Raw genomic sequence first — 25,482 nt, 5'->3', positions numbered from 1 at the left:
ATACAAATACAAAGTGTTCCTGGGAAAGCTTGTCACAATGTTTTCATCATGAAAATGATGATAAAAGCAGGGGCAATCATATAATATTAAGTAAATGACTACAACACTAGTCCGTAAACAAATAGCTCAGCTTCAGGCTAGCAGACACCTTGGCAAGTTAGATAAAAAATAAATAAATAAATGCGGTGCAAATGCAACTTCCAGCCGGATTTAAACAGAAGATAAACTATTGATGTTGCAACATTCCAAAATAAGGAAACAATTAAGATAATGAAATTGAATTTAAAATTTCCAAAAGTAATTATGTCCACCCTCCCGCAAAAAAAATACAAGTAAAAAAACAAACAAACATTAATTTGGCTCATTGTTTTAGGTATAAAAACACAGGCATTTACAGTAAAATATGTAACATTGATGACATAAAAAAAAAATGTGTGTCCCCGCCCCACAGTTTGTGAAACCCTGCTTAGTAAGACAAAGACAGTCAAGTTAATCGTGCTATATTATGACGTGATAGATTGTATAAGTGCGTGAGATGTGATTGTCTATACATGCGAGCTGTTCTGTGCGGATAAACAGGGAAGGTGGGAATCACATAATAGGAGAGGCGGGGGGGAGGAGGGACGAATGGGATGGGGAAGTGAGGCAGGGAACGAGGGGGGAGGAGGTGGTCAAATCTGCGCATCTGTCGAGCCAGAGAGGGAGAGAGTGAGCAAGGCGAGTCGAGCAGGATGAGGACAGCAGCGCTGGGGATGATTCACCCGTCGACGCCGGGATGGGAGACGCCAGAACCGCCACGAGCCGGAGCGACGAGCCCTGAGGGAGGAGCCGTGCCGCTGAGGCGACATGGAGGCGCGTAGGAGCCGCTGAGGGAGAGAGTCTCTTTATTGTAGCCTATTGTAGCAGCATCATCAGCACCATTCGTCCGACCGACCTGAGCGGGGAGGAAGAGGAGGAGGAGGTGGAGGAAGAGGACGAGGAGGAGGAAGGGAGGGCGGCAGAGATGGGCTCCCACGTTGCTCAGACCCTGCGTCAGGGCGTTTGGGCGTCCCTGACCGGGGGCTGGTACCACGACCCGGAGCAGAAGAAATTCAACAACTCCTGCCACCTCTATCTATGGATCTTCCTGCTCATGCTGCCGTTGTCTCTTCATCTGGTGAGTTGGGGCCTTTTTTTTGTTGTTTGTTTTTGCTTCAGTGAAACCTTTGTGATATCTTCTATTGTGTGTTTGGTGAGAAAAGGAAGGCGGCATTGTCGCAGTGTTGCCCTCTCGATGCATGCAGTGACACGATGCATGGCTGCTCCCGCATGTGCCAGCACAAATAAACTGCTGCCATCACCGTGCACGCATGCTCATTTTGTGTGAGCCATGTAAATACTTAGCAGGGTTTCACTCTCAGTGGTGATTCCGGCTGGAGACAGCCTTTTTTTCTTTTCTTTTTTTAGAAAAGTAGAAAACTAAAATACCCTACTGTATTTCTTCAAATAAAGAAAGGCCTTCCTCAAAGAAAGAGACTAAACCTGCTTTCTATAGTTACTAAAAAAAAGGTTAGTAATTGCAATGTCCACAGTTTAAAGATGTTATCATTCACACATGGACAGCTAACACCGTTGAAAGCTGTTGCTAACCAAAACAGCAGTGCCAACAATTAGCGCTCCAGTATGTACCCCCCAAAATGTTGTGTGTCCATTTTTGACAAATAAAATGTCTCATTTTTCTTGTCAGGAAAAAAAAACTGATTTTAAAGGTAGCTAACTATCATAATTCTTAGTAAGGAAAGTGTCCACTTTTAGGCTTTTTGTTTTTTAATATAAATATAAAGCATATGAAAAAAATCACTGCGTGAGCTGAAATTGCACCCAATTGTCCAATACATGTTGAAGTTCAAAATGGCACTGTCCAAAATTAAAAAAAATATTATTGTCATTATTATATGTGGGAAACTAATTTTTATAGTACACATGAGTAAAAATGTCCAAATTTTGGCCCATTGACTCCCATTATGAATAAAAAAAAAATCATGGTTTTTGATGCACTGTACACCTTATGTGTTATAGTGCATTTTCCGCGATTACCCAATTTATTCCTTCACTGGGGCATCAACCAAACGTAATTATTATTTGTTTAACTTTAGAGTCATAAAAAAAGCCATAATACACCAGATGGAGCTAGAGAGCTAATTATCATTTTTGGTTGAGCTGATTTATGTGCTTCCTATGTCCCCATTCTGATATCAAAACAAGAAAGCACGGTTGTGATCGAGAGCTCAGGCCTGTGAGCGAGTTTGGACGCAGTAACAGTGACGGGCACACGTGTATGAGTGTGTGATGAGTGTATGTGGGCGCGTGCGTCCGTTAAAGACTTAATCTGTCATTGCTCTACAATGTTGTGCGTCCGTCCACTTGAGATAATTAAACGCCTCCCTCAAAAAGACGCCTCTTATTTCCAGTCCGAAAAATGAACCTGTTAGCACCAGTTCACATGTTGACAGTTGAGCTCCTTTGAAGTCTGTTACTAACCAAAACAGAAGCACTGACTGAGGCACGTATACGGTTTCTTGGACGACTAATATGTGGAGTCTTAGCACATGTTGACAAGTGGATTCTAGGTTATAATAGAAAGATAATAGTAATAAGATATTTTTTTCATATTCTGAGGGCTTGGCAATTGTTGAACAATAATCAAAGTATTGGCAAAACCGGATGACAATTTTATGTTGAGGCGGTGTTTGTAGCTGCTCAATCTAAGTAACAAATACGGTAACTTGTAGCCTAACTTAGTTACTTTCAAAACCAAGTGATCAGTGAAGTAGCTACATTTTAATATCAAGTAATCAGTAAAGTCACAAAGTTACTTTCTCAAAGTAACTGCGGCAAAACTTGGTCATACCTTTGATTTGATGACGCAACAATTGCATGCAGGCCCTCCCTCCGACCACGATGGCCCTCAGCATCTACTGCGCCTCTGTCACCGTCTTCTTCGTGCTGGTCAAGACGGCCAACTACCGTCTGCACGTGCTGTTCGACGAGGGCGAGGCGGTGGTCCGCAGCAGCCTCTCGGACCTCAGCAGGGCCGGCGACAAGAAGAGCAACGCCGCCTCCGACGCTTGCCTGCCCACCAACATCAGGTGACTATCAAACGATCAAACGGAAGTGATACACAAACAAGACTTGCCCTTTGGAAAGTTGAAAAGAAAGAAAAAAAAATGCACAAGAATAGCTCACAGTTTACTTCTCAGCACTCAATTTATTTCTGCATTATGCACATATTAGGCCTGATAGCTTCTTCTTGGAAACTATTTTAGTCACTTGTTTCAATTTTTTCCTCCTACTGCTTTTCTTTTAGATGAAATTGTGTATTTGTTATCTAGTGAATAAGAATGCCACTCAAATTCTTTCCTCTTCCTTTCAAAGATTCTCGGCACAAAAAAAATCTGCATATAAAACAGGCATACGTATTTTTTCCCAATTTAAAAAAATAATCCCAGGTGCACAGTAATGGCCACTATTGCAAGGTTTACGTTCCAGAACCACTCACAGCGATAAGTGAAATCCTCGATACAGAAATGCACTCTAGGTATGTTTTTATAATTTAAAAAAACTATAGTGTACTGGTCCCTCTGTGTTTACAATAAATAACTTTTCACAATATACATCAATAATCATGTCAAAAGATGTACATTATAACATGAACCTACAGGGGTCGCTTTCTGTAGGCGTAAAAAGCAGGATTACAGAGGATTTAAATTACATTCAATAATCTTCAGCAAAAACAAGGCTGAGCTTGCTTCCTGTTTTCACATATATTTTGAATTTAGTGTCAAACCAAAAAAGTGTGCCACCACCTAAAGGGCTACAGTGGAATTACACAGAAAATAAACAGAAGACTGTACAAAACAAACAAACAAATGGGCACCTAAATCAGAGCCTCACCTTTGTCAAATAGGAAGAGCAGCACCGTCCCAGACAGCGTTGCCATGACGATGCTGGCTCGCAAGCGTCCCAGTCAGGTAATCCAGGTGACTGTCAAGCAGACGGAAACCGACGTGGGACTGATCGGGGTGGTGAGTGGTGGTCGCCCGCCGACATGAAGCTGCCACTGGTGAATTTTAACAGTATTTTTCCTCCATGTAGGAGGGCTCCAAATCAGATGATGGGAAAATGGTAGAAGGTAATGATCATTTTGAGAATTCGCCATAAACATTCGTATAGACTTTCTCCTCTGACCTTATATGTGCTTCTCTCTGATTTCCACAATTGCAGTGGCCTTCAATGCCGAATGCACCACAGAGGAGAAGCTTGGGGAGGTAGACCCGGAGCCGACCCCCGGAGAACCCCCAGACAAGGATGCCCCTCTGCTGCAGGCTCAGCAGAGGCCCTCGTCCCAAAGTGAAAAACAGGAGACGCCGTCTGTGCAAGTAATCAACGACAAGGAGGCATCAGATGAGGGAAGACAGGAGGCGAAAGCCTGCGAGGAGAACCAGAAAGCATGCGGAGAAACATCTGAAGGTCTTCCTCCCTGCAAAGGAAATGAAGATGACGGGAAGGAGAGCGAGGGCCACAAGGAGCCGTCGGATGCCAACAATAACTCACTGGAGACCCCACAGGAGTGCCCTCACGAACTCATCGACATGCCAGACCCAACTACACAGGTGCAGTGATGTCGTGCATTAAATGGACATCACGCAGTATGTATTGGTTGAGTACATACAGTACCTCCCCCAAGGTGGAGAGATGGTGGTAGAGTATAGCAAAATGATGAGAGGAGGTTCTGCTAAGTGTCAGTTAGGGGGGTTCGGGGACACGATTTAATGGGTTCTTGTTTTAAGTTTCATAGAAATGACTGACTGATTGACAAACCAACTAACTGACATGACTAGCTAAATGACAAACTAAATGAATGACTCACTAACCAGCTAGTTAACTAACTGACTAACTAACTAGATAACTGAGTAAATCCAAAGCTAACCGACTAAAAAAAACTGATGAGCGACCAGACTGGCTGATTCCCTGACTGACTAACTAAATCACTGACTAATTGAATGACAGATTATCTAACTAACTAACTCTTGCTAATTAACTAACTAAACTTCTGGCTAATTGACTGACTGATTGATTAACTAACTAACTAAATAACTTAGTGACTGGTTGACTGACTACCAAGCTAGGTAACTAACTATCTAACTAACTAACTAACTAACTAACTAGCTTGAGTAATGATCTGTCTGACTAGCTAACTGACTAGCAAACTAACAAATGGACAGACTAGCTTATTAATTAATTAGGTAGCTAGCTAGCTCACTAACTATCCAACTCAGTGGTCTTCAACCCTGATCCTCAGGGACCGGTATCCAGCCTGTTTTCCATGTCTCCCACAGCCAACACAGGTGGAGATCGTTATCAGCCTTCTCCAGAGATTGCTGATTAGCTGATGATATGAATCACCTGTGTTGGCTGTGGGAGGCATGGAAAACAGGCTGGATACCGGTCCCTGAGGACCAGGGTTGGGGACCTCTGACAACTGACTGATTGACTAAACCCATATTTGTCTATTTTTAGGTCAGCGGCGTTACTAACAAGTATTTTTGTATCTTTTGTCAGGACGAGCAAGGCGAAGAGACGTACTGCTCCGATGAAATCGAAGTGGTCCTCACGGACAGTTCCGGCCCCGTCCCTTCATCTCCTCCTCACCAGCTGGACGCCGACGGTAACGCAGTCAAGATCGTCATCACCATGAACTGCGACCCTCACACCGCCGCCCAGCTAGAGGAGAGCGTCAAGCAGAGCCTACTGGAGAACGCGCAGGTGAGTTAATGGCGGCAGGCTGAAATGTCATTCTCATGGCAGCACTGAAACGGGAGTGATTGTGGGTGCTTCTCAGGCCCAAAAGGATGCTGGCGAATGTCACATCAAGATCCCAGTCATCACTTTCGACTTGCCCGAGGACGACAAGCAACAAATGGAAGAAGCGCAAGAAAATGAAGACGCAAACTCAACAAAGGCCGATCTAACCCTGAGACAGACGGCCAGCCAAAGCGAGGAGTTCTACTTATGCAGGGACACCATCAGCTCAGAGTCGGCCACCTTGCAGGAACAGGAACAGGCCAGCTCGCCGCAGACCAACGACAACACTTCGTCCGGTGTGGACGTCCACTCCCACTTCAGCGGCGATGACACGGACCCTCCAGTTTCCAGCGCGGATCCTCAAGGGTTTCTGCGTCTGCCGCCTGCTTTGGGCCGCTACGGTCCCGGGGGAAGGACGCACTTGCGCGGGCTGAGCATGGACAGTGGGAAAGACGCCGTGTTGCTCTCGGATCGCTCTCAAAACGCAGTATGTTTGTTGCCACAAGTTTTTTGTACATGCACTTGTTTAGCTCCTCGCAAGTCAAGTCACCCGTATCCAAAGTCACCACTATATTTTGCACTGAATGAACATCTTTCATCTCGATGCCAGACCGCCATGACCACCTCCAAGTCAGACCTGGAGGCAAAAGAAGGCCAGATCCCCAACGAGTCTAACTTCTTGGAGTTCGCCTCCCTGTTGGAGTCGCTCAGTGCCCGAGGGAGCGCCAAGGAAGAAGGACCAGAAGTGAAAAGCTCCGTGGAGATGGAAAAGCGACACACAGGCTCGTTACCGTATCTTTTCTGTCTCTTACATACAGAGATGGCAAATCCAGGTCCAGAAAGTAAAAACCCTGCCACAGTTTGGCTTTAGCCCCAGGTGCTAGCTAGCTAGCTTACTAGCTCGCTCTCAAGGTGTTCGTTTACCTGCTCGGGAGCTAGCTAGCATCAAAGGTTAAAGCCAAACTGTGCCAGGGTTTTTACTTTCTGGACCAGGATTAATTTTGACTAATATAAAATTATGACCTACAGGGTTTTCAAAATGTATACAGTAATGCTTTGTGACTTTGATGAGTAACTGTATTCTGATTACTTAACTTGGAAAAGTAACGCATTACATAGTTACTGGCATCCCTGTTCACATTTAGTTTTCGCACCCTTAATACTGAATATCAAACATAATGGCATGAACTACATTGCAGAGAACGCAAGCGCATCTTCCAGAGCAGATGACCCCAAAGAGACCAAAATGAACATCAAAGCGGAGCGACCCAAACCGCCCACCAGTCTGGCTCCCGACAAGTCTGTTCTGCCGATGCACATTCCCATCGTCTCACCAGACAGGTAGACAATGAAGTTATGAATTACAGGCAGAATTTTTGACAATATTTTGTCCTTTAATATTTGTTTAAATCTATTATTATTGTTTTTTTTAATGTGTAAAAATAAATAAAAAAAATGCCTGATTTCTTTTTTTTAAATGTGTAAAATAAATAAATAAATGAATAAAAATGGTCTTTTTTTTTATATGTAAAAAAATAAATAAATAAAATTGGCCAATTTTCGCCTATTTTTAAAGAGCTAATACTGGCCAATTAATCCGTCATTTTTGAGCATCACTACCATGTGACTGTGTTCCACCTCCAGTCCGCAGACAGAAAAAGATCCCGATTACGACTCGCTGCCTTCCCAAACGTCCCAGTCGGAAAGCTCCATGCTGCAGGTCATCTGTCGGCCGGAGGCTACGAGCAAGGAGGAAGCGTACACTTTCCACACTGTGCACCGTAAGACGCTAACCTTCTCATATTGGCATCCAAAATGCTCATTTACCAATTCAAAGTCGTATGTTTGTTATCCCAGGAGAGAGGCCACGGAAGCTGTACGCCGAGCGAGCGCTCAACCTGCCATTGGGAGCCGAGCTGATCACTGGCAACATGTGGTACGACTGACCACAAAAATAGCTTGGAAACGGGCATATCTTCTTATTTCCGGACAAAATTATCTTACAAAGCTAATTAAAAGAATATTGAAGATTAAAAGAAAAAAAAGATAAAAAGTGGCCTTTAATAACATCCATGATGTGTGTGTTGTTTTTCTCTCTCAAAAATACAGCATCTGTTTTAAGGGGGCAGTTCTGTCTCGTGCAAATAAATCATTGCTCACAGTGTTGTACAACAGTCACTTGAAAGTGGAGGATCTTGGCCCAGCCTAGCTTCCAAGTACAAGCCACCTCCTTAGATTAGTTGGAGTATTTTTCTTTAATTTGTCTGTGGGACAGTCAATGACATAGCCCGCGGAATTCTGCCTAGCAACAAATAGCCACGCAATCGTTTGACGTGACAAAAGTGCCAGAAAATACCCAATAAATTTCCAGGAAACTTTTGGAATATGACAGGTGAGAGGTTGAGGGTGCATCTCAATTCATTTCCCAGTGTCTCCTTATACAGTGATATTGCCATTATGCATCATATTAATGTTAGCCGTGTGTGTGCATGTGTGTTCAGTGACCTGCTGTCCACTTCTTCCAACTCGGAGTGCCAGGACAGCATGGCGGGCGGTCACGCCGAATGTCCTTTTCAACGGCGCATTATTCCGTCGCACCGGCTACGTCCCCGAAGAACGCACCCTGAGATCTTCCAGGTGGGCTTTTATTTTTTTTTTTATAGGAGTCAAAGTACAAATATTTGTAGTCCATTTGCGGGATTTAACAATTAAATAAGTAGTAATCATTTTTCCAGCAAAAATATTCCTAAAAAAAAATTATTGAAGATAAAATGCAGGTGTATTCTACATAAAAGGTAAATAGTACATCTGAACTGCACTTAGCAAATCTACTGTACTGGATAAAAAAAAAAAAGGTTTAAATACATTCAGTGATTGTTCACATAGCGCTATCACTGATATACGATGAAACTGATTTTGTCCCTTAAATTTTTGACTGTATGTCACAGGAGGAGGACTCTTTAGACGACTCCTCAGTGACCTCCACTCAGGAGAAGCCCACCAAGAAGATTTACTACAAGCTCAAGCTGTTTCCTGGCAAGTGGGTGGACATTTTGTACGACAGGCTCACCTTGCTCGCCCTACTGGACAGGTAAGTGCTGCTCCAATTGGTGTCACTGTACAGTAATCCCACATTCTGTGCAAAAGTCACAAATCTGTTATGTGGAGAGACCATATGAAAATGTATTTTTGTCTAGTTGAATCCTGAAAATACGCCTCCCACACTAGAGGTGCCAAACCCAGGTCCAGAAAGTAAAAACCCTGCCACAGTTTGGCTTTAGCGCCAGGTGCTAGCTAGCTAGCTCCCTAGTTAGCTCCCATGGTGCTCGTTTACCTGCTAGGAAGCTACCTAGCTAGCATCAATGGCTTGCTAGCTACCATTAGGGGTTAAAGCCAAACTGTGGCAGGGTTTTTACTTTCAGGTGCTAGCTAGCTAGCTCCCTAGCTAGCTCATTTACCTGCCAGGGAGCTAGATAGATAGATAGCATCAGGGCCTAAAGCCAAACTGTGGCAGGGTTTTTACTTTCTGGACCTGGATTTGCCACCTCTGTCTCCCACACACACACACTAATCACATTGTAAACATATTTCAACACCCCAAATATATGTTTAGCGAGAAAAATCCCATGATATACTGTATGATTACTGTAATGTGAAGTTTTGTGTTTGTGCAGGAACCAAGCTGTTCTGGAGAACCTGGTCGCGGTTTTCATGGCCTTCTTGGTTTCCTTCCTCGGCTTTGTGCTGCTCAACGACGGCTGCTTCAAAGACTTCTGGGTTTTCCAGTTCTGTCTGGTCATCGCCAGCTGCCAGTACTCTTTACTCAAAGTAGGAAAAAGGCTAAACTTCAACCATCAGTAATATTAATTGAAAATTAATTGTTAAACAAATCAAGCTGTTCATTTTAGATTGTCCAATTATACTATAGTATTTACCTCATTCTGTGATTTTGCTTTGCAGAGCGTTCAACCAGATGCAGCTTCACCAACACATGTGAGTTACTTATCCATGACTTAAAATAATAGCTGAACATGTGTAACTCTTTTCTTTCTTTGGATGGACTGATTTTAACTCAAAATGTGGAGAGAAAAAAAATAACTTAAAAATTGTGATGCTCTAGGACGTGGGGACGATGCGTTGATGACACTGGAATTGTAAAGATGTGCATGATATGCTAACTTGATAAGACAGGTCGACAGTAAATATACAATATAAATTTAAACATCATATCTATTGTCACAATTATAATTTTAGCACTGAAATGATAAACCAAGTTCACAATACTTACCATCTATCGACTGATTTATGTCGCATCTACGTACGTGCAGGGTCACAACCAGCTGGTGGCCTACAGCCGCGCGGCCTACTTCTGCATCTTCTGCGCGCTCATCTGGACGCTGGAGCAGCTCCTGCGCAGGAAAGACCTCCCCGTGTCCACCTTATACGGCGTCACCATCGTGTGCCGAGACGCGTTGCGCTTCGTGCAGAACCTCCTCGTGGGTACGGACAGACTGAGACGCAGACGGGACACACGCTTCCGCCTCGAGCGTCTTGTCTTTTCACCAAGTCGATGATCCGTTTCCATAACAGGGTTCACTCACTGCTTCCCCATCACGTTCCTGGTGGGCCTTTTCCCGCAAGTTAACACCTTCATCATCTACCTGCTGGAGCAGATCGACGTTCACTTTTTCGGCGGAACAGGTCAGCTATGACATATTCGGTACACCAGCACAAAAAAGTGAGGAAATTATGTCTATGTTACCGTTTGCTTTTTTTTATATGTTGTGACGGTATTTTTTGTTTAGTTTTTGTGTTGACCAACTTTGGACAAAGGAAGTTTGGCCCCAACAGTAATGAAGTGGTTCTTTGGGAGCAGCGGTGGAAAATCCATGTCCAGAAAGTAAAAACCCTGCCACAGTTTGGCTTTAGCCCCAAGTGCTAGCTAGAGAGCTCCTTAGCTAGCTAGCTAGCACAAGGGGCTAAAGCCAAATTGTGGCAGGATTTTTACTTTCTGGACATGGATTTGCCACCTCCGCTCCCAAAGAACCATTTTGTTACTGTTAGGCACAAACTTCATTTGTCTGAATTTGGTCAACACAAAAACTCAAAGCTAGCTAGTGAGCTCCCTAGCTAGCTCCCAGAGTGCTCATTCACCTGCTAGTGAGCTAGCTAGCTAGCACAAGGAGCTAAAGCCAAATTGTGGCAGGATTTTTACTTTCTGGACATGGATTTGCCACCTCCGCTCCCAAAGCTAAAGTTTCTTTGCTGTCATTCCAGCGGCTACGAGTTTGATCTCGGCGGTGTACAGCATCCTCCGCAGCCTGGCCGCGCTGTCCCTGCTCTACGGCTTCTGCTTCGGAGCTCTCAAGGTAAACGCGTTCGACATGCCAAACCGCCTGGAGGCGCTTTAAAATGTTTTAATACGTGTGTGCGTCGCAGGAGCCGTGGGACGAGCAGCACACGCCGGCCTTGTTCTCCGGTTTTTGCGGCCTTCTGGTGGTATTCTCCTACCACCTCAGTCGACAGAGCAGCGACCCCTCTGTCATGATGTGAGTAACGTTTCCACATTCAAGAAAAATCAAGTATAGCTACCTTCCTTTTGACACTGTCTTACAGTATTGTCCATATTTTACTTTTCATGTACTTTTTTATTTATTTATTTATTTTACTTTTGAAGTGATGTTTCATTAAACTTTTAAGTGCAATACAGTAGCATTTAATGTTTACCGTTTTTTGAAAAAAAAAAAAAATTGGAAGTGCTATTTCCATTGAACTTTAATGTGCCACACATTTTTTATTAAATTATTGAAATATTTTTGTGTATTTTTTATATTCAAGCTTGTGTTTAAAATGCATGTGCATAATGTCGCAGTGACTGGCAGTAATATAAATTTTTAGGAATAAAAACACTGTCTTGCTTTTGAATATTTTAAATATTTTTCAAATCAAGTATTTTTACTCTTATTTCAGGAATTTAGATTAAAATGTCAAACTTATTTATACACAGAGTATCCATATTACCTGAAGCTTCAAGGCAGACAAAAAAAAAATGGAATTGGATTTTTAGAGCTGGAGAGCTATTTTATTTTATTTTTTTAACTTAGTCTAAAAAGTTCCAGAACCACTGATTTATATGAATACATGTAAATGTATGTAAAATAAATACATAAATATTTTTTTTTTTACATGTGATTTCCAATTCTTTCAGAGGTTGTATCAGTTAAAACAAATAAATAAAACATGCCAGTTATTTCTATTCCATAGAGTTCACTTGCTGAGGTCGTCTGTAAGATAACTCCCCCTTTCCACACCCTTCTCCTGTCTTTTGCCCGCAGGTCACTAATCAAGTCGAAAGTGATGCCCACGTTGGCGGAGGGCGAGGAAGACGAGGACCAAGACGCCGACATCGAAGACCCTCTGCCCAAGAAGCTGCAGAATACCATGGTGAGCGACAACAATTCGATTGCTATCAAGCCTGCACTGAGAATTTTCCATGATCAGACTGCTCAAACTCATGAATCATGAATTATAAAGGATGAACAATCTCAAATGGTGGATGTCCCACAGAAGGACATTCTTCTGTCGGACGTGATCGTGTGTTCTCTCGCTTACATCCTGACCTTTGCCATCACCGCCAGCACCGTCTTCCTGTCACTCAAGGTGAGACTTCGTCTGATTTTGGGCGGCTCAAGCCCGAGTATGAGTATAATTAAGTGAACTCAAGCTAAAACCTCTGCTGACTCATGTTAATGTTTTTTTGGGGTGGGTGTCAGCCCTTCGTGACCATCGTTCTATATGCGCTGGCCGGGACAGTGGGCTTGGTGACGCACTACATAATTCCCCAGCTGAGGAAGCATCACCCCTGGCTGTGGATCTCGCACCCGTTGCTCAAGACCAAAGAGTACCACCAATTTGAGCCCAGAGGTGAGACACTACGACGATTTGATTTCTATAGTGACAAATATTTATTATTTATTATTCATTTTATCAAAAAGAAATTCATTTTTTCAATTGAGGTGAAAAAAGATGTATAAAAGCCTGAAAACATGCAACCTCAAAATCAAATTCTCATAATAACAATATTTATTGAGTAATTTCAAATTTTGAGTAAAATAAATAAGAATCTGAAAAAAAAACCAACTTTATTTGCTGCAGGTTAATTAAAATGTTTTTTTGTCGTTTTAATTTCGTATTAGTTAATTAATTTAAAATTTTAAATCATTTGATTGTTCCACTTTTCCCCCCAAATTTTTATATTTTTATGACGTTTTACTTTCGTATAACAAATTAAATAACACATTTTACTTAAAAATTGTTGGTCTTTTTTTTTTTTATCAGATTTTTTTAAAACAATTATTCCATTTCAAATGAATGACAGCTATATTAAAATTACTTGATTAATGGCATCTGTTGTCATAAATTTAGTATTAGTATGTAAGTAAATTGAAAAAAAATTCGAAATTGAATTTCAATAAAAAAACAAACATTTTCGTTCATTTAAATAACTTAAAAAAGTCAATGCAGAATGTTTTTGTTGAATTAAATTAGTAAAATGTCATTAAAAGCTTAAACTCATTATATTTATATAATTGCATATCATTCTCCCTAAATGTATCATTTCAATTTACTTTTGAATTATTTAAATAATTTTTTTTAAATCAATGCATATTTTTATTCAAATTTTGTAGTAATAATTGTTTCCAAATTTAAATTTGTTAGCTCATTGTACAATATTTTCTCATTTTATCTCTAAATTAGAAATAACACCTATTAAATCTAAATAAAACATTTTCTCAATCAACGTAGACGACCCCAAGGGGGGAATTCTTTAATTAAGTTGAATTTCAATTTCAAATAATAATTAAGGTTTCAAGCACGCATCATTAGCCGCAGTTACTTCATCATTTTAACATGTGCATACATGTTTTTGTGGCATGCAAAAGAGGATGCAGTGCTGATGTGGTTCGAGCGTCTGTACGTGTGCCTGCTGTGCTTGGAGAAGTACGTGGTGTACCCCGCCATCATCCTGAGCGCGCTCACCAACGACGGCTTCGCCCTGAGCCACCGCAAGAGGCTGGGCATCCAGTAAGATGCGCCTTACCTTTGCCAGCCTGTAGGGGGGGGCGCTCCCATTGATGTGCAGTTTGTGGTTTTTTTGCCGTCCACCACGCAGCTGCGACGTCATGCTGACTACGGTGGCCGGGATGAAGCTCCTGCGCTCGTCCTTCTGCGACCCCAGCTTCCAGTTCGTCACCTTGCTCTTCACGCTGCTCTTCTTCCACTTTGACTGCCCGCGCGCTTCCGAGAGCTTCCTGCTCGACTTCTTCCTCATGTCCATCCTCTTCCACAAGGTGAGCGAGCGCTCGCACCTGGAAGCACAGCAGAGACTTAACGTTGTGTGTGGGGTTAAGGATGCGTTTAAGAAAACGCCTGGAGTGTCAAATGCTTTGGGCAATGTCAAAAATAATCTTGCCGTTTTATTTAATCTTTTTAGTTGACAGTTGTGTAATCTATTGCCATGACAATATACGTACATTTTTAAATTCCCAGCCTTTCCCTATGTGCACAGGTGTACAGCAGGGCTCTATCCTGGGGCATTGCAATATAGCTAAATGAGTTTTTAATCATTTAAAAGCTGACATAATTAATACAAGATAAAAAAAAAAAACTAATACTTTTGTAAGGAGGTTTATGTTTGTTTTATTATTTAATTCAAGAAAATATAACAATGTAATTAAAATTTACAATGAATGACAATGAAAATAAAATCAGAATTTTTTTTCATCCTTATTTCAATATAAATGTGAGTTGTGACTTTATTTTGGGGTGATTTATGATAATTGAAGAAGTTGAATGATGCGTATGAATCTTTCAGAAATAAATATATGCAAAATTAGGTATTGAACATTTCAAATCATGTTGCTTACCGGTATTTTTTCTTTTTTACTTAATATTAACGTATGATATTCAGAATGAATCAAGCATTGTTCTAGATTTCTGCACTTCTGCACCGATTAAATGATAGTTATGTGATGTCCAAAACACGTAGTGCGTAGCCAAATACGGTAACCAAAATATTTAAAAGTGCGTACACACCAAAATAATTTTTGATACTTGTGAGGCGTACCTATAAAACCGTCTTTGTTTTGGTTGCAGATGCGAGAGCTGCTGCTAAAGCTTCACTTCATCCTGGTCTACATCGCACCCTGGCAGATCGCCTGGGGCAGCGCCTTTCACGCCTTCGCCCAACCGTTCGCCGTGCCTCGTATCCTTACAGGACCTGCTGTGCATGTGTGTGTCAAATTTGTTTTTTTTTTACTATCATTGTGGGGATCAGAGGCGCTTGGTGGGAACATTTTGGCCGGTCCTCACAACTCAAGACCTCTTTTTGAGGGTCAAAACTTGGTTTTAGAGTTTAGGTTTGAATTGGGTTTTGGTTGGGGTTAGGATTAGGATTAGGCAATCAGTTATGATGGATAAGGTTAGGGTAAGGGGCTAGGAAATGCATTATGTCAACAAGATTTCCCCACTAGAAATTATGAGCTAGGGGCCCACCTGCCCTTGTGGGGCCATTTTAGTGGGGTCCACAAGTTTAGACCTCTTTTTGAGGGTCAAGACCTGGTTTGGTTGGGGTTAGGGGCTAGAAAATGCATTATGTCAATGAGATGGCCCCGCAAAGATAGTAAAACAAAATTGTGTGTGTGTGTGTGTGTGTTGGCTCACGGTGAGATCCGGAGGATTGTCCTTGACGTGCGATCAGACTCGGCCATGCTGCTGCTGCAGACGCTGATCACCACCGTCTTCTACACCCCGCTGGCCCCCTTCCTGGGCAGTGCCATCTTCATCTCCTCGTACCCGCGACCCATCAAGTTCTGGGAGAGAAACTACAAGTAAGGCAAAAATGGGAGTGTGGGAAAAATCCATATAGCAACACAAATACATTTACAGTAGCTTGACAGTTATTGTTATGTGAGTCACCTGAGACGAGATTGTAGTAAAACCCAAAACTTCTTGTCACCTGCAGCACAAAGCGCATCGACAACTCCAACAGCCGCCTGGTGTCTCAAGTTGATAAAGAGACGGGTGAGTTCACAATGTTGTCAAAGCTCTCCATCCAGTGCTTCTGAAATACTCCCGTTGTGTCGTTTTTTTCCTGACCTTCCGCCAGGTTGCGACGACAACAACCTCAACTCCATCTTCTACGAGTACCTGACGCGTTCGCTTCAGCACTCGCTCTGCGGCGATCTCATGCTGGGCCGCTGGGGCAACTACAGCGCCGGGGACTGCTTCATCCTGGCCTCGGACTACCTCAATGCCCTGGTGCACCTCATCGAGATCGGCAACGGCCTGGTGACCTTCCAGCTGCGAGGGCTGGAGTTCAGAGGTACGGAGTTCCGTCGCGATATTAGGATGCCCCAGGATAGAGCCCTGTGGTGCACTAAACAGGGAACGGATGCTGCAGTTGTTTCCACTGTTGTACCCAAGTTCAAAATTATGTTAAAATTTTAGAATACTTTATTTACAGTAGAAAAGTTTAGGGTACTATTGCTTAGTTTTTAATTTAGCTTAACACGTTGATGACCCTGGAAGCTCCGTGCAATTTTTGTTATAATTTTTTTTAACCAATTTTTTTCTCACAATATGCTTAACTCATTTGCTCCCAAAAACTTATAAAAAAAACGTTCTATTTTAAAATATTGCCATGGTCCATTTATACATTTTTTATGTTTTTTTATTTTTGTGCTAAAGCATACAGAAGGCTTTGATGCAGTCTCTGACTTGAAGAGGTTGCTTAAAGCAGTGGTAGTTATTAAAAAAAAAAAAGCAGGTGGCAGCAGAGTATAAGAGATCAACCAGGGCCATGTTGAAAAAAAGCTCATTTACCCACAGTTCTATACAGATTTGTGAATAATGATGAAACTTAGCTATATTCTAATGCTAATTTCTACAAAATAGAAACTGATAAATATACTTTTTTTTTCCTGATGAAAAGAAGACACTAATCTTTCTTTTGGTAGGTTCCATGGTTTTATAGCAATAGAACACAATATTCTGTGGGCCTTGCAAAATCAGTCAAAATCCAATAAAACAGCCAGGAGCGAAGGGGGTTGCTTCAGTGAAAATGGCTGGGAGTCAATTACGCTAATATTTTCTCTTTTACTGCAAATGAATATCGGCTTGAAATATCGGTTATCGGCCCCCCTGACTACTAAAAATCGTTATCGGCCATGAAAACACCATATCGGTCTATCGCTCCTTCATACCAGGAACTTACTGCCAGCAGCGGGAGGTGGAGGCCATCACGGAGGGCGTGGAGGAGGACGACGCCTGTTGCTGCTGCGAGCCGGGCCACTTGCCCCACATGCTCTCATGCAACGCCGCCTTCAACCTGCGCTGGCTGGCCTGGGAGGTGACGGCCACCAAGTACCTGCTGGAGGGCTACAGCATCAGCGAGAACAACGCCGCCACCATGCTGCAGGTCTACGACCTCCGCAAGCTGCTCATCACCTACTACCTGAAGGTACCAACCAGAAGATTCACCTCCAGGAAATCTCTTGCTCATCTATCTCTTCCTCATTCTAGAGTGTTATTTACTACCTGGTGCAGTCCACCAAGCTGACCACCTGGCTGAAGGACGCCGCCATCCATGAGTCACTGCAGTCCTACACCAAGTGGCACCACATCGAGCGAGACCCTCAGGTGTTTAGCGTCAAGATAGACGAGGACTACGTGCACTGCCTGCAAGGGGTGACGCGAGCCAGCTTCTGTAACGTGTACCTGGAGTGGATCCAGTACTGCGCTGGCAAGATGGAGACGGTATGGATGCCAAAGAAAGTAACTTGCGTTTGGTTCTGCTGAGACCCTCGCAGGTTGTACAGGACGTTTTGGAGTAACAACAAACTATATTGTTTTGGCCTGTTATCGACAAGAAAACTGCTCTGGAGCTCGACACCGCTTCAAATCTGAAAATGGTCATCTCTTGTGGACCACACTAAAAACAGTTGTGTCAAAAAGAACCCAAAGTTGGGTCAAAAATGGACCGATCCTCTACTTGGGTCTTTTTGACCCAACTCTGAGTCATGAAATGGCTCTTTTAGTGTAAAACAACTCGTAAATATTGGTCAGATCCTTTACCTGGGTCTTTTTTTTTTTTTTTAATCATTTTGTATAAATCAACCCAGGAAGTTGGGTCAAATTGACCTATGAAGTGGATTGGTCCATTTTTGATCAATACTTGGGTTACCTTTGACCCAACTGTTTTTAGAGTGCAGAATTGTTATGCTTAAGTCGCTTTTGTGACGTCACGTTGTCACCGTTTTGACATCTGCACAAAATCTTTAAATAAAAAAACAAAACTTGAGAGAAAACCATTTTTGCTAAGCTGTAGTTTGATCACCCACAGGTAAGAACCAGGTTCCAAGGTGCCAACAACCCTTATAGTCTAAAGTCTGTCCTTTACTTGTATTCTCATGTTGGTTGTTTGTCTGTCCAGCCTGTCGACAGCGATGAAGACTCGCCTCTGGTGACTCTATCGTACGCCCTGTCGGTTCTGGGAAGACGATCCCTTGGAACGGCATCGCATAACATGTCCAACAGGTAGGTAGAATCACTTTCTATTTCCAACCCTTTGGATTAGTCATCCAGATCGTGCACTCTAAAAACAGGTGGGTCAAAAGTAACCCAAGAATCGACCGATCCAACTTTTTGAGTTCCAAAATGCTGGGTGAAATTGAATTAATAACCGACAAAGCAACCCAATTTTTGGTGTCGTTTTGCGGCTTATTCATGTGACCCAAACTTTTTTTTATTTTAATAACCCAATTGAATTGGGTCAAAAATAAACCGACACAACTTTTTAAGTTATTTAACCTAAAATGTTGGAAGACATTAAGTTAACAGCTCACAAAGCAACCCAATTTTGGGGGTTGATTTAATAACCCAATTAAATTGGGTAAAAAAATCAACCGACCCAACTATTTGAGTTATTTAACCCAAAAGTTTGAGTCAAATTAAATTAATAACCCACAAAGCAACCTTATTATATGGGTTGTTTTGTGGGTTATTACATTTGACCCGACTTTTTGACTAGGTTCCCTTTTCGGCCCAATTTGGATTATTTTTGAACCAACTATTTTTAGATTGTGGTGACCCTAAAGTAAATGGCGGTGTTCATCCAAAATTTGTCTTCAGAAGAACCGAATCTCGATGGGATTGGATAGTGTCCAGGACTGAGTTTGTTGGATCATTCAGGTCCTGTTAACAGACCAAGACTTTACAGACACTGAAAAATGTCTAGTATCATTTTTTTTGGTTCATCCAACCATCCATCTTTTATAGTGCTTGTCCTCATTAGGGTCACAGGAGAGCTTAAAGCTTGTCACCAGTCAATCACACGGCACGTAAAGACAAACAAGGATTCAAACTCACATTTAAACCATTCAGAGGTGTCAAATCCAGGTCCAGAATGTAAAAATCCTGCCACAGTTTGGCTTTAGTCCCAGGTGCTAACTAGCTGGCTCCCTAGCTAGCTCCCATGGTCGTCGTTTACCTGCTAGCTAGCATTAATGGATAGCTAGCTAGCATCAGGGGCTAAAGCCAAACTGTGGCAGGGTTTTTCCTTTCTGGACCTGGATTTGCCACCTCTGAAACTATTTAGTCTTCAAAAGCTCCACCACAAGGGGGTATCAGAGGCACCTGAAACTTCAGAAGTTCTCTCCTTTGTTAGTCTTTTTTTCTCCCTACCCCATCAAGCCTGGAATCCTTCCTGTACGGTTTCAACACATTGTTCAAAGGCGACTTCCGCATCGCCACCAAGGACGAGTGGGTTTTCGCCGATCTCGACCTCTTGCAGAAGGTGGTGGCTCCCGCAGTCAGAATGAGCCTGAAGCTACATCAGGTACGGAAAAACTCCCATTACCCATAATACCCTGCTGCACGTCCTTCAAGAGCTTCATAATCTGGACTAAAATCATCCAGTAGCGTTGCAGTCAGTCAATCAGTCTGCTGCTCTTCCTACTCCCCAGGACCACTTCACATGTCTGGAGGAGACTGAGGAGGCGTCCATCTTGTACGAGGCCATCACAAACTACCGCAGCAGTCTGGTCATTTGCCACGAGAGCGACCCGGCCTGGCGCAAAGCGGTGCTGTCCAGCCGCGACACGCTGCTCACGCTGCGCCACATGGTGGACGACGGCACGGACGAGTACAAGATCATCATGCTCTATAAGCGCCACCTCAGCTTCAAAGTCATCAAGGTAACAACAGAAACCGTCCACGGGATGTTTGTTTATACATGCTAGCTAGCTAGCATGAGGGGCTAAATCCAAACTGTGGTAGGGTTTTTACTTTCAGGTGCTAGCTAGCTAGCTCCCATGGTGCTCTGTACATCGCAAATTTTCACCGCACTACTTCCTCAAATCTCTTGGTAGATCAACAAGGAGTGCGTGCGAGGCTTGTGGGCGGGCCAGCAGCAAGAACTGATCTTCTTACGGAATCGCAACCCAGAGCGTGGCAGCATCCAGAACTCCAAGCAGGCGCTGAGGAACATGGTCAACTCGTCGTGCGACCAGCCGCTGGGCTACCCCATGTACGTGCGGCCCGAGAGCCGAAGTGAACCGAGAGATGTCCTGGAGTTTGACGTCTGTTGCTTTGTGGTGTCGGTCCAGGTATGTGTCGCCGCTGACGACGTCATACGCGGGAACGCACCGGATGCTACGCACCATTGGGGGAGGGGCTTCCGGCTTGGATGCCATTCGGTCATGGCTGTGTTCCAAATGGCTCAGGTTCAACCGAACTTTCCTCTCATGTCATCCGTAGTTTATGATAGTTATTCAAATGAGGGGCGGTCCTAAGCGTGTCTTGGGTTGGGCTCCGCTGTTGCAAACTGCCTAGAATGAGCGGGTGGGCGAACAAGTCTCGCCGGCTTGCATGGAGACCTCCAGCAATGGACGCCCACTCGACCATTGAAAGGCAGTTTGCAACGGTAGAGCCCAACCCAAGACACGTTTAGGACCGCCCCCTCATTTGAAGAACATTTTGTTCTGACAGAGCGTCTGCAGCATGAAATAAATAAATGTGAGAGCAGAGCATTTTTATTAATTTGATTGATATTTATTTATATTTAAAGATTTATTTGTATATGTATTTTTATTATTTAATTTAATTTTATTTATTTTTACTTTTATTTATTTATTTAGGGATATATATATATATATTGTTGTTATTTCCATTTATATAGATTTTTTGTATTTAATTTTTCAATTATATTTTTTACATCTGTTTTTATTTTCACTTTTATAAATTTTTTAAATTTATTTAATTTTTCAATTATATTTTTTATATCTGTTTTTATTTTCACTTTTATTAATTTTTTAAAATTTATTTATTTAGTCATTTATTTATTATGGAAGAGGTAAGAAGAGGAGATCATCTCTGCTGGACCATGGAGAAGAATTAAATTTTAATTTTAGAAGCGGAAGCTTTATTTCTAGAAAGATTTTACTACGAGTGGTATGGTGCGTAAAATATATTGATTTTTGCGGTTGTGCAAAAAGTGGTACTTGAAGGGTAAAAAGAGTCAAATGAAAGTCTAGACCAGTGCTTCTCAAATGGTGGGGCGGGCCCAACTGGGGGCACATGTGACATCAGAGATTTTTCTTTCTTTCTGGCCATACAAGAATAAAGTGTAATTACACATCCACTACAGTAGGTGGCAGTGGCGCTCTCATTGTCAGAGATTTTAGACACAAACAATACTATTTAGTATTTATAGTTGAGGCAGAAAGTTGGGAGGGGCGATATTTTAAAAATAATAAATAAATAAATCATTGAGAAGAACTGGTCTATACTAATGATATCTGATATTAGTTAAAAATGTTGTGTGGTTAAATCATAAAAAGGCTCAGGGTTTAGCAAAAACCTAGCGGTACTAGCCTGAGCACATTTAACTCATTTGCTGCATGTCACATATGGCGTTAGAGTGCGCAAGGAAAACCTGAACAGCTGCAACAGTGGCGTCAACATGGACGACGGCGACTGCGGCGCTGGTGGCTCGTCATCCCTGAGTCACAACCGGCCGTCGTCGGTCACCTCCAACAGTGTGAGCGTTTACCAGCAGAGAGCCCCTCGGACCACGCGCAGCCACCGACACCATAGCTCAGGTAGAACGACAACTGGGAGGGGACAGAGACAAACTTAACAAAAGTTTAATAATAACACAAAACAATCAAACATATAGCTTGCTAATATTACCTTAAAAGGGTTCGACTTTAGCTCTTCCAACCTTGAGTGTTTTTTTTTTATTTCCAGTTAACCCTTGTTGTCAAAACATGAGTGTATTTCTATTTCCGGTCGTGTGCAGCCAGGAGAGAATATCGCAGCAGGTCAGTGCAGCCTCAGACCCAGCGGCCGCCAGTCAGCAGCCAATCGGGTCCCATCGTGGACTCGGCCTCCAACCACGGCCTGGTCCAGCGTCTGTCCAACAGCCAGCTGTCCTTCAACACTTCCATAGCATCCATCTTCTCGCAGGTAAACACATGCACGACACCGATGACTCGCGGTTAGCTTTGGCTTTTCGGCTAAGGAAGCACTTTTTTTTTTTCTCAGGTCCCTCGTCTCTCGGGAACCGGCGGAATCGGCTCGCAGCTCCAGACGGCGCAGAATCAGCAGCGATCCAGCCAGGTACGAGCTTGCTAGATGACCTTTCCACACGTGCTTTTAAAATACAGAGTGGCCTTTTTTTCCCACCTTGAAATACTAAAGTCCATGAGAAATTCCAGTCAAATGACAAATAATTAAATGTTATCCAATAATAGCCCTGACATAAATAGTTAACTGAAGTAGTTAAGTCAACAGAATAATTAAATGTTATATTTCACAATTCAATTATTATTTTTTAATCAATCACATAAACATATAGATTCATACAGTATGTCGTTGTACATTAATAAATAAATAAGATGATAAATAAATAAAAAATAATTATAAAATAAAATTTAAATAAATAATGCTATTTAAAAATTTAAAAGGTCATGAAAATTACTGTAGATAGTTCCTGCACTAAATGATAATTAAAAATGAGTTCAAAAATTATCATTACATATTATGTCTCACAATTTGAATTCAGTAAGAATGAAAAATGCTGTGAATCTAAAAATATATAAAAATCCCAGTCAACAATTAAAAAGGTCACAAAATGTATACATTGATCTTGAAATAAATGATGAATAAGTAAGCTCACTAAAATTATTTAATATTTGAATTAACATATTCATATATTAAGGTCTTGAAATAATTAAGTAGGCTCAATAAAATTATTTAATATTATAATTTATAGTTTTGTAAATATGGACAACATTGCCGCCTATTTTAAACTTCTGCATGGACATAGTAGTTAACTGCTGAACTCATTTGAACTCCTTTGCTAACCAAAACAGCAGCACGTTTACATCTTTCAGAAGAATAGAAAATGCGGAGACTTACCCCTCGCATGCTGCAAACGTATTCCGTGATCAGTGTGAAAGCCGACCTTACGTCATTAAGTGTTTCTGTGGACTCTGACATGCGGTCACGCCATCATGTGACACGCATACATGTTTCTCATTAGGTGTCGTCGTCGTCATCCACCCTGAGTCTGCTATTCGGCAAGCGCAGTTTCTCCAGCGGCCTGGTGATCTCGGGGCTGTCGGCCGCCGAGGGGGGCAACACCACCGACACGCAGTCGTCGTCCAGCGTCAACATCGCCATGGGACCCTCACACCGGTCAGCCAGCAGGGCCACGCAGGTACGCGCAGGAGGACGCTACACGATGTGGACAAAAGCATTGCTCGTTTCTTTTAAAGGCGTAGTAACGGCCATGAAGAAAAAGAAAAAAAGTATTTTATTATTTTTTTTAACTATTTTTTGTTTTTATCAATGACTTAAACATTTTTTTTTAAATGGAGCAAACTACTAGCTAATGCTACGTAGCCTATAAGCTAATGATATAATTTTTTTTCAGGATGTGGACAAAAGTATTCCTCGTTCTTTAAAGACGTATTAACCGCAATGAAGAAAAAGAAAAAAAAGTTTTACTTTTTTGAAAAACTATTTTTTTTTAAATCAATGACTGAAAAAAAACTTTTTTTATACAGAGCAAACTACTAGCTAATGCTAAGTAGCCTATAAGCTAATGATATTATTTTTTTCAGGATGTGGACTTAAGTATTCCTCGTTTCTTTAAAGGCGTATTAACAGCCATGAAGGAAAAGCAAAAAAGTATTTAATTAAAAAAAAACATATTTTTTGTTTTTATCAATTACTTAAAAACGTTTTTTTTTAAAAAGGAGCAAATTACTAGCTAATGCTACATAGCCTATAAGCTAATGATATTTTTGTTGTTGTTGTTGCTAAGCTTAGTAGTGTGGTAATAATTTTCCATTCCTTGCCTTTTATCAGTGGATGTCCGAGCCGTACGAGAGCATCGATGAGACCGTTCCCAACACCGCTATTGAGCAGTCACGTGACCAAAGCGTCAGCCAGGGATTGGACAAGACCCCCTCGGAGGACACCCCTACGACAGCTCCCGATGCCACGGATCAAAAGACTGCGTGAGAACGCACACGTTCACATTTACAGCGAGGACTGTACGATGTATTCACGTCCGTGAAGAGAGCCACCGACCTGCACATCACTCAGCATGTGCTCTCACCTTTTTCTCTGAATGTACCGTCAACACCATCATGGATACTGTCGATGAAATAAAAACATGTGTTTTTAAATCAAGTCTTTCTGTGGTCTTTACATGCATGCAGGGGACTGCAGATTCTTAAAAAGTCTCAAATTTGGCATCGTGAGACTTGTGACGTTTTTCTGATGACAAAAAAAAAAATTGTAATATGCCTTACTTTTTAAAATTAAAATGTGGAAAAATACAGATAGTATGCATTACAAATTGTTCTTTGAAGAAAAAAATCAGACTTTTCAAAGTATCCACTTAAAAATAAAAATAAAAATCTTGTAATATATTATCACTTATTCTCATACCTTTTTGTTCTTGAAAAATACAGTGGTTGTTTTTCTGTTTTTTTTTTCTAATTAAATTTCAACCTTTTTCAGAAAACCCAAATGTGGATTTAAAAATGTATTTGTTCTGCACTCAAGGGGGGTGGGGGGTTATTAGGTTCTTCTTTAAATGTATTTTTAAAAAAAAGAATACGACTCTCATAAAAATATGACTTGTTCTTGTTGCAAAATGACTCTTTTTTTTCTCCCACTCGACTTCAGTTGGACTTTTCTAACAAAACAATTTTATGTAACATAAGACGTTTTACAGAACTTTAATCTTTTAAAAACTTCCACTTGTTATATCACGATTATTTTTTAAAGATTATTTTAATCATATTCATTTCTCAGAATTTTTCGATCGACGATTCACTTTTTCTTGTGGACTTTTTACCTTTAAAATTAGATTTTGTTTACAATTTGAACTAAGACAAAAGCATTGCATTAACTTTCTTATAAACAGATTAAAAAATAATATTTTGCTGCAAGCTTTTTTGATAACAAAATACCTGACAAAATGTCGAGATTTCTATTTCCGTTGGACAGTAGCTGACAAATTATCCATAGATAGAACAACAAGATCAAACAAAAAAACGA

The 25,482-nt window shown here is 41.7% G+C and overlaps 1 protein-coding gene and 2 long non-coding RNA genes across 6 annotated transcripts; 1 reads left to right on the top strand and 2 right to left on the bottom strand.

The window, feature by feature from the left end:
* Positions 1-659: 659 nt before the first annotated feature.
* On the top strand, positions 660-24,602 carry pcnx2 (pecanex 2). Of its 3 annotated transcripts, none has more exons than XM_077581793.1 (40): positions 660-1,156; positions 2,923-3,128; positions 3,947-4,064; positions 4,135-4,171; positions 4,264-4,652; positions 5,602-5,805; positions 5,882-6,331; positions 6,455-6,626; positions 7,044-7,185; positions 7,489-7,625; positions 7,702-7,780; positions 8,346-8,481; positions 8,793-8,935; positions 9,519-9,672; positions 9,805-9,837; positions 10,173-10,344; positions 10,435-10,545; positions 11,122-11,213; positions 11,284-11,393; positions 12,180-12,288; positions 12,412-12,504; positions 12,618-12,768; positions 13,788-13,929; positions 14,018-14,195; positions 15,001-15,109; positions 15,605-15,734; positions 15,869-15,927; positions 16,013-16,228; positions 17,112-17,365; positions 17,428-17,661; positions 18,338-18,441; positions 19,597-19,741; positions 19,869-20,099; positions 20,274-20,431; positions 20,511-20,627; positions 21,823-22,004; positions 22,205-22,371; positions 22,450-22,524; positions 23,450-23,626; positions 24,280-24,602. In XM_077581793.1, the coding sequence occupies exons 1-40, from the start codon at positions 1,004-1,006 to the stop codon at positions 24,433-24,435; spliced, it is 6,225 nt and encodes a 2,074-aa protein (XP_077437919.1). In that variant the 5' UTR covers positions 660-1,003; the 3' UTR covers positions 24,436-24,602. The 3 variants fall into 3 exon arrangements, with proteins under 3 accessions (XP_077437919.1, XP_077437918.1, XP_077437920.1); XM_077581792.1 differs by having other exon boundaries at positions 12,379-12,504; XM_077581794.1 differs by lacking the exons at positions 20,274-20,431; positions 20,511-20,627; positions 21,823-22,004; ... (2 more) ...; positions 23,450-23,626; positions 24,280-24,602 and having other exon boundaries at positions 12,379-12,504; positions 19,571-19,741; positions 19,869-20,014.
* On the bottom strand, positions 13,579-16,667 carry LOC144061389 (uncharacterized). Of its 2 annotated transcripts, none has more exons than XR_013296174.1 (3): positions 15,823-16,667; positions 15,568-15,716; positions 13,579-14,213 (listed from the first exon to the last, which is right to left on the bottom strand). It is a non-coding gene; the product is annotated as an uncharacterized LOC144061389 (long non-coding RNA). The 2 variants fall into 2 exon arrangements; XR_013296175.1 differs by having other exon boundaries at positions 15,863-16,667.
* On the bottom strand, positions 21,728-23,644 carry LOC144061390 (uncharacterized). Its single transcript, XR_013296176.1, has 3 exons — positions 23,326-23,644; positions 22,096-22,557; positions 21,728-22,016 (listed from the first exon to the last, which is right to left on the bottom strand). It is a non-coding gene; the product is annotated as an uncharacterized LOC144061390 (long non-coding RNA).
* Positions 24,603-25,482: the final 880 nt, after the last annotated feature.

Source organism: Vanacampus margaritifer, chromosome 12 (assembly GCF_051991255.1).
Source record: "Vanacampus margaritifer isolate UIUO_Vmar chromosome 12, RoL_Vmar_1.0, whole genome shotgun sequence".
NCBI lineage: Eukaryota > Metazoa > Chordata > Actinopteri > Syngnathiformes > Syngnathidae > Vanacampus > Vanacampus margaritifer.
Note: the sequence above shows the minus strand (reverse complement) of the source record. Positions and strands in the feature narration are given on the sequence as shown.